The sequence below is a fragment of the Phaseolus vulgaris genome, chromosome 6 (assembly GCF_051622355.1).
Source record: "Phaseolus vulgaris cultivar YP4 chromosome 6, ASM5162235v1, whole genome shotgun sequence".
NCBI lineage: Eukaryota > Viridiplantae > Streptophyta > Magnoliopsida > Fabales > Fabaceae > Phaseolus > Phaseolus vulgaris.
In genome coordinates, this window is record NC_143503.1 from 19347454 (window position 1) to 19356354 (window position 8901).

Genomic DNA, 8901 nt, shown 5'->3' on the forward strand with positions numbered 1-8901 from the left:
TAATTTTTAATATTTTATTTCACTGTACATCTACACTTTATTTATTTAAATAATTTATTATAAATAATTAAATTATTTATTATTTTTAATAATAATTTACTAATACTTATGATTTTTAAATTTCATTCTTATAATTATTAAACATAAACTAAATTACAATATAATTATCTTTTTAGTTATCATCTACGAATTAGTCTTTCTTGTTTATCTTAATTTTAGTTGTCCTATTCTATTTTTTAGGATTTAGGGTTTAATTATTTACAATTTACAATGAATCCTTAATTTTATACTTTTTTATATTTTAATTAATTATTTTCTTAAAGTTACTATAAAATAATTTTGCGAGGTCTAGAGTTCAACTTAGCAAAACCACGATAAATAAAATTACACAAAAATTAAGAATGAAATAAAAGATTATAGACATTCTAAAATACCAGAACTAAAATATTAAAAAAAAAAACTAAAACAGTGGACAGAGAATTAGAAATTTACCAAAATTAAAATCTAGTTCTAAAATAATATTTACAAAATTTATTTAAAAAGGAGAAATGATGTATTTTTTCATAATTAACTTTGAATATCTTCAACAATATATTTTAGGAGACTTTTTTTTTATATGAATATAAGTTAGTTAAAATTGTAGAAATACTCATATAAAAAAACTTCAATTTAAAAAAGATTTAAAATTCATACCTTTTGTGCCTAAGAAAACTCAAGATGCTCCACAACTGAAGCGACCTCACAAATTACACATTAGTGTCCCAACACGCCACGTCACGCAGGTGTCGGCGAGATAACGAGTTAATGTCAAAACCGTAAATAACCCCACAAATCAAGGGCAACACCGTAACTACACACTCACCTCTTTTATAAATATCCACCGTGGTTCTTGCAATCTAATAATTTCCCGCGGCATCAAACGCGCATTCGACATTCTCTCTCCAAAAACAAAACCTTTTTATATATTTTTTTATCATAAAAAAAAAATCATTTTCTTTTATAGTTCTTCTTTATCCGGAAATTGTCGTAAGAAAATCCAAAAGAAAAAGAAAGAGAGAAAATTCCGAACCCGTGAACTCTTTCTCTTAGTCTACAAATGCAATTTCTCTCTCTCACACTTTCTCTAGCACGAATAGGAACACTCTCTCTCCTAGAGTGAAGTAATGAAGCTTCAGATCTCGTGCTGAATCGACGATCTGCGTGAGAGAGAAGAGTTGGATTGATTCATGGAAACGCGGAGATGAAGTTCTACATATCGACGAAGGGGATAAGGAGAGTGACGATATCTAACGGGGACGGAAAGGGATCGGCGAAGACGACGACGGCAGGTACCGGCGCTGGCTCCGCTCGCCGGATTTCGGTTCGGACGGTGTTTCCGGTGGTGTTGGTGCTCGGGATCGTGCTGCCGTTTCTGTTCGTGAGGATCGCGATCTTGATGCTGGAATCTGCTGCAGCGTGTTCCTCATTGGGTAATCTATTCCCTCGCCTTTTCACTTTCTTCTTCTGTTTCTTCCTTTTGCTTACTCTCACAGTTTCACACTCCCTCCCTCACTCCAGTTACTTCTGATACTTTTCCTAACTCTGTAAAAGAACATGTCAATTTTTAATTATTTTATTTGAAGAAATAATTGCTTTTTCAAAACACAATTTATCATTTTAAAATAATTTAATTAAAAATATTGTGTGTGAATTCTCGTTCACTCACAATTTTTAAAAAAGAATTATTGGCTTTTACTGTAATTACTTTAAAAAAATTATGGAAATCTTTATGATTTCAAGGGCATTTAAGATAAGCTTTTTACTTCGTATATAAAAATTACTGGTTTATTATACCGTAGTTATTGTAAAATTATGTGAATAATATTTTTTATTTATTTTCCTAATGGAGCATAAAAGCTAAGCTCTTTAATTAATATACTCTAGTAACGCATAATTTTTTTGGATTTTTTTCGACTTTATTAGAAATCAATAACTATGAGTATAAATAACTTTAGATTTTGTCTAACTTATATTTCGTTTTATTACAAATTTTAAATAATTGATTTCCTAATTAAAGAAATGTAAGGAGATAAATGTAATATTTTTTAAGTTTTTTATTTTTATGTATTGAATATTATATATTTTTGTACTATCGTTGTTGGATCTATAATATTTGTTTTAAAAATAAATTTATAATAATTTTTAAATTATTGAAAACTGTAAAGATATTATTGCTTTTTAAAAATTGCCTATTATTACTCAGATAATTATAATGTTAGTTTTTTTTAATTAAATTTTATTAATTTTATCTGAATGTTTAATTTAACTACGAGGAATAGTAGTTAAATTAAATCTTAGAACGAGGTTAGGATTTTATTTTTATTTAATTTTTTTGACCCCTTCTTATCTTTTTTAAGTTCTACAATAGGATATAAATATAATGAAAGAAAGGTTAATTAAATTATAGTGTTTGAAAATTAAAATATCTTACAATTTTAATTTTTTTTATATAAATATAACAAAAACTGTTGAAAATTTAATTTTACATTTTGTGTGAATATACATTTTGATGAAACATGATTTGAAACTTGAAATATAAAAAAATATTGTAAGATAATGTAAGTGTCTTTTCAAAATAAGTGAATGAAAATGATATTAAATTAATTTTAAATGCATTGTATTGGTAATTTGATTTATTAAAATTGACAAATATATCCTTACATGTATTTTGAAACAATATGTAATTGAAATTATCACTTTGGGCGGAGTTCTTCTATTAGAAATTCTCTCTTTTTTGAAAAATTGAAAATTTCCTTTTAGAAGCTTATTGAAAGGCAGGGAATTTATTTTTGAAGAGTTTATTTACTGATTTTCATTTTCATAAATGATAATGAGAGTATATGGGTGAAAATGATTGTTGCAGAATGTGCTGGGTGGAGGTTTTTCAGTGGGGTTGACACGTCACTGGTAAGTATTTTATTTACCAAATTACCCTTGTATTCTTTCTATTTTAACAACTTTTAAATATCTTTATTTCTCCTTCAAAAAGTAATTAGCCAATTCTATTATTTACTTGCCCCCGTAAACTCAAGTTAATTGGAAAAATAAATTTATTGAAATTAGGAATTTTAATATTATTTAAAGTAAAATCATGTTTAATAATAATACACACATTTTTGACAAGGAAAGAGTCCAACCACAGCTCTTAGGTATACTAATACTTTTTATCATTTTACCTAGTGCATGGCCAAGTAGGTTTCTTATCTTCAAATTCGTCAAAATGATTTTTCTCTGTAAACTAAAACATCAAACCTTTTTTGGGTAAGAAAAAAAGTCAAATACCTTTTTCAAATATAGTGGCCACAGTCGGATCTGATCTGAAAAAAGTTTCCATGCATAATTAATTTGTATATTAAAAAGTGCAACTAGTAAAGAACGTCCACATATTAACAAAAAACCAGTATCAGTCTATTATATACTTTATCTAATTTTGATAAACTTAAAGTATTGTAATTCTCTTGTGATGTTTGAATAATAATCCCTCAACAACTATAATTGTCAGCATTTAGGTTTGCAGACAAATCCAGCATTTTAAAACAAATAAAACCTTAAAATCATGCCATTTAATTTTGGTTGCATTGCCTTATTAACCTCTAGGCTCTAGTTTACCCTGTACTTTATTTTATTACTTTATCACTAAGCAAATATCATTTTAAAAATCTACTGCCAAGTGTCTTGTTTATTGTATATATTTATTATTAATTTTAAAACTAAATTTGCTTTTCATGGGTTCCTTTTTGTAAAATTTATAAATAATATTAGAGTTTAATGTTCTCTCTGTCGGTGACTGTAAATATATTTTACTGAAAATCAATTAAAATTAATCTTAATATAACTTTAAAATAATTATTTCAAAACTCAATAATCTTACTGTACATGGCGATTTATGATTGAATGGTTATTTACAATTTAATAATAGTATTAAATATGGAGTGCCATGAGTTATTCCATAAAGAAGTATAAATTTAAGGGGGTTTGTCTATCTGTCACCCACTGAGACACCCCCATTGTACTCTGTTTTGACAATATTAGACACCTTAGAATGGATCATATCCATACATTATGCTGTATGAGATACTTTGTTGTTTCCTTTTCATTCACTTGCCATGATTCTGTGACACATATATTTCCGATTTTGAAATCTCCACTTCATGTGGTTAACATCTTTTGTCAGATAGGTAGGAAAAAAGACAAAGTAAACATTTTCTGATTTTTTTCCCTATAACGTTTAATTTACCTCTGTGTTTTGTTATTTCTTGGATTGGATTACATCTGTTTACCTTCTTAAAAAAACAGGATTGACTTTCTTACAATACAAAATACATTATTATGTTATTTAAAAAGTTCATATGTAAACAAGGTTTTGGACATAAAAAAAATTGACATTGTATTATTAGAATTGTTTGATAGTTAGTGGCCATTACTTATCCGAAAGATCCATGATGTATCAACTCGTAATTGAAATAGATCAGAATTCAGAACAGTACATCACGATAAAACTTGTTTTTTCCTTGTAAACAAAAAATAAGGAAAAGAAACGAAAAATCCAACTTCATCATATAATACTGCTGTGAGTGGGTAGGTCATTGTCGTACTTTCACAAGTTGCATTCCTGATATCTGTGGGGCAACGAGCATGACCATGCCACTTGTAGAGCAATGATTTCTTCCCCTTCTACCTTTTTTGTTTTCTCCTAGTTGCTAGTTTCACAACTTTTTTCACTGCTTCCAAGGTCTTTATGGTCTCTGTTCTTTTATGGAATCATCAAACTGACTGTTTGAGAAAACACTAGATCAAATTCTTTTATTGGAACACACGTTTTAATATAAATTTATAACTAAAATTTATTTATATGTAAAGCAAACCATTTTTAAACTAGTATTATTTCTATATAATTTGGTTTGCGCTACCCTGTAATCGTCAACGCGGCCTCTACTGCAGACTTTGACCACCCTTTTAAATTTTTTAAAATGATAATTTGTGATCTGTTTTTTTACGATGGCACTGCATGTCCTTGAAGGAACTCAGAGATGAGCTGACAAGAGCGCTAATAGAGGCAAATGAGGGTAATGTTAATGAGGGAGCAGGGTCATTCAATGAACTTGTGAAAGAGATGACTTCAAACCAAGATCTTAAGGCTTTTGCCTTCAAGACCAAATCTGTGGTATACAAATTTTTTTACTGCCTTTTGCCTTTTCTAGTTACTCTTTATGAAAATGATGTTGGTCTTTTGTTTTCCTCGTGATTCCTTTTCTCTTTCATTCTGATGTTGATTTACAATCATGCGCCATATATAGTACATGCCTGTCCTGACGTGCACTGTGAAAAACAGGAGAAGCCAATGCAACTAGCTTATAAACATAGTAACATACAATAGTCGTGCAGCAAAAGAAACACTTGCAAAATTAAACAAAAGACAGCAAAAAGAAAGGAAATTGATACAACTTGCACAACTAGACTCTGTGTGGCATATAATATTCCAATTGTATGGTTATAGAGAACATGGTCTATGGATCAGGAACAAGGAATAAAAAAGTTAACACAACTTGAAATTTACTGCGTTGAATTGAAGCTTAAAGGATTGATTATTTATATATTTATGGAAGTTGCTTAAAGGCTCTAAAAGTGGCCCAGATAAAATGTAGGCTAAGGTGCAAGATCACCTTTAACTAAAGGTCAATTTCGGAGACTCATGCGGTTCAAAACACAATTAACTCATCTTCAACTTATCAAACCGTGCATATTATTACCTCTTTACCAGGGAATTTCTGCACTTGGACAGGGAGATAATTTAACACTACGTTCAACAACGTGGAAAGTTTGGGAAGTTGAGTTGTCTTGAGTTTTGAATTGCTGGAGGCTTTCGAAAAACGACCTTTAGTTGGAGGGCTTCCTCGGGTATCATGATACATGCATTCTTTAACTTGATGAATTCTAAAGTAAGGAGGAATGTGGGTGAAGGTAGCATCATAGTCCAAGTCTCTTTGTACATGGGTTGCATCATTAATTGTTTACCAATGAAGCATAGGTTCTTGTCAGCTACAAATGTTCAATTCAGCGAATGCAATTGTGAAGTTTTAATCCTCTAAAACAATATGCAATTTCTTCTGTTCATATTCAGCTATCACAGTTGGAACGCAGGGTGCAACTAGCAAGACAACAAGAGTCAGTATATTGGCATCTAGCTTCTCATGGTGTTCCCAAAAGTCTACATTGTCTTTGTCTAAAGTTGGCTGAAGAATACGCTGTAAATGCTAAGGCCAGATCTCGTCTACCCCCTCCTGAATTTGTATCTCGCCTTGTTGATCCCACCTTTCACCACCTTGGTCTCCTAACTGACAATATCCTTGCTGCATCTGTTGTTGTAACCTCTACTGTTGAAAGTTCAATCAACCCTGAAAAGTTAATTTTTCACATTGTTACTGACAAAAAAACTTATGCCCCCATGCATGCTTGGTTTGCCACCAATTCTATTAAATCAGCAGTTGTGGAAGTTAGGGGATTGCACCAGTACGACTGGTCCGAAGAAGTGAATGCTGGTGTTAAAGAGATGCTGGGAACTAATCACTTAATTTGGAAGCAATACTATAACAAGGAAAAGGACCGCCACTATACTCAAGAACATAGCAGATATTTGGAGGGTTTAAGTCCCAGCAGCCTATCCTTGATGAATCAACTCCGCATGTATACGCCTGAGGTAATTAATTATTTTTGGTAGCCCTCTGATTGAGTAATAACTGATAAAAAGTCTAAATGCTTGGCGATGATTGTTTCATCATCTAATTTTTGTGGATCACAACAGCTGTTTCCAGATCTCGAAAAGATAGTATTCTTGGATGACGATGTTGTAATCCAACATGACATATCTTCTTTGTGGGAACTAGATCTTAATGGAAAAGTCATTGGTTCTGTATTCAAGTCATGGTGTGGAGACAGCTGCTGCCCTGGAAGTAAATACATGAACTACTTGAACTTTTCACATCCTCTCATATCATCAAAATTCAACGGTGATCAGTGTGCATGGCTCTATGGCATGAATATATTTGATCTTGAAGCTTGGAGGAGAACAAACATAACGGAGACCTACCATCATTGGTTGAAACTTGTAAGTTTGCGTTCACATAATGTGCTTAATGAAGCCTGTACATATATTCTATTCAATGCATTTTGTTAAGTTTCCACATGCATCAATATTAAACTAGCAAGACACGGCTTAAATTTTCATATTTTTCATCAAAGTATATCTTTCTTGATGAAGAACATGATTTGATATGTTCATAAATGTTTATTCTTTTGTATTATGTTAAGCAATATTTAATTGGTCTTAAGTACGGGATTACATTCTGCATACATGTCTAGCATCGCTTATAAGTTAAAACTGCGTTATCCTCATACAGTAGAGTTAATTATGCACTTTATGTCACGCAATCAACAAAAAGACCGCAGGGTATACTTAGGTCCTATTTATATAAACTTTTTCATAAGCTAGCACATATAAGAAAAGAAATAAGAAGGTAAGATAAACTGAGCTTCTCTCATTAAGTTAAAATCAACTTATGCCTAAACCCTAAACCCATTTAACTTTTTCCAAAGCTTTTAAACATAGAGTTAATATTAGCTTATGAGGGAAACTCAATTAATTTCTTATTCTCTTCTCTTTGTAAATGTCTATGGATAATTTTATGCTTCAGTATAGTCATCATACCAATAAACATCTATATTTATCTGATCTCACAGAACCTCGAGTCTGGGGCGACAATGTGGAATCCAGGAGTGCTTCCACCTGCCTTGATTGCATTTGAGGGTCAAGTGCATCCTATAAATTCATCAATGCTTGTGTCTGATTTAGGTTATCGCCATCAATCAGCGGAAATTAGCAAAAAGAAATTGGAAGCTGCGCCTATTATTCATTTCAGTGGCCCTGCAAAGCCATGGCTTGAAATTAGTTTCCCAGAGGTTCGAAGTTTGTGGAGTAGACACGTAAATATCTCTTATAAGTTTATTAGGAGATGTAGAATTACAGGGTGAAGGAACAAAGTTTTTTCACCTCCAATATTTATTGAGATTGAAACAGTGATACCGTATGGGGATTTCAGAGGGAAGAAGGTTCTGCTTTCAGTCTCTGCCTCATACGCTCTGCACAGTTTGATACCAGTTACGCCACGCCATGTCCATATAAATATAGTAAATAGATGAAGTTACCATGCTACACCCTACTTGAAGCATTATTTGTGGTTAAGAAAGTTATAGCATCATTGATCTAGGTGCCTGACAATACTGTAAATTTCTTTATCAAAGTTACTTTTTAAAGTGTAGAAATTGCTTGCATGTTCTGAACATTTAGACGCTTCTTGGTCTTGGTAAGTAAAACTCTTAGATAATCACTTACCGTACCACCCAACAATTCACTCCTTTGCTCTTTTAAATGCTTATTATAGGAGCTGGTCAAATTAGTTTTTGCATTGCCTTACATCACTTCCACGTAGTTTTTTTTCATAAGTTTTTTCATGAACACTTCTAATTGATTTATGCATAACCTAAAACTTTAGAATAATTATGAGAATTTTTATAAATTAATTTGTGCAGAGGTTATGGGAAAGTTTATATTGTATGTTTTTTTATGTATTTTTTTCTTCTTGAAGTACTCAGAAAGGAGTTTGTCTTATTCTCTTATTTTATGAACATGGTGCTCATTACACAACAGTCAAAATAGAACAAGTTTAACATATATCCAGAAAGCTGATGTAAAATTCAAAGGCAGTGCTCGAGTAAACTCATTTGAAAAAAAAAGAAAAAAACTCTTGCTGTTCATTATCTTTTTTGGTTCAGGGTTGGTTCACTAGTTCTGGCATTTGCTGTGGT

At 31.3% G+C, this 8901-nt stretch overlaps 1 protein-coding gene across 2 annotated transcripts; it reads left to right on the forward strand.

Moving 5' to 3' along the window:
* Positions 1 to 898: 898 nt before the first annotated feature.
* On the forward strand, positions 899 to 8509 carry LOC137831141 (putative galacturonosyltransferase 15). Of its 2 annotated transcripts, XM_068638692.2 has the most exons (6): positions 899 to 1469; positions 2903 to 2946; positions 5060 to 5203; positions 6161 to 6736; positions 6842 to 7144; positions 7777 to 8509. In XM_068638692.2, the coding sequence occupies exons 1-6, from the start codon at positions 1241 to 1243 to the stop codon at positions 8065 to 8067; spliced, it is 1587 nt and encodes a 528-aa protein (XP_068494793.2). In that variant the 5' UTR covers positions 899 to 1240; the 3' UTR covers positions 8068 to 8509. The 2 variants fall into 2 exon arrangements, with proteins under 2 accessions (XP_068494793.2, XP_068494794.2); XM_068638693.2 differs by lacking the exon at positions 899 to 1469 and having other exon boundaries at positions 2898 to 2946; positions 5068 to 5203.
* The last annotated feature ends 392 nt before the right edge of the window (positions 8510 to 8901 follow it).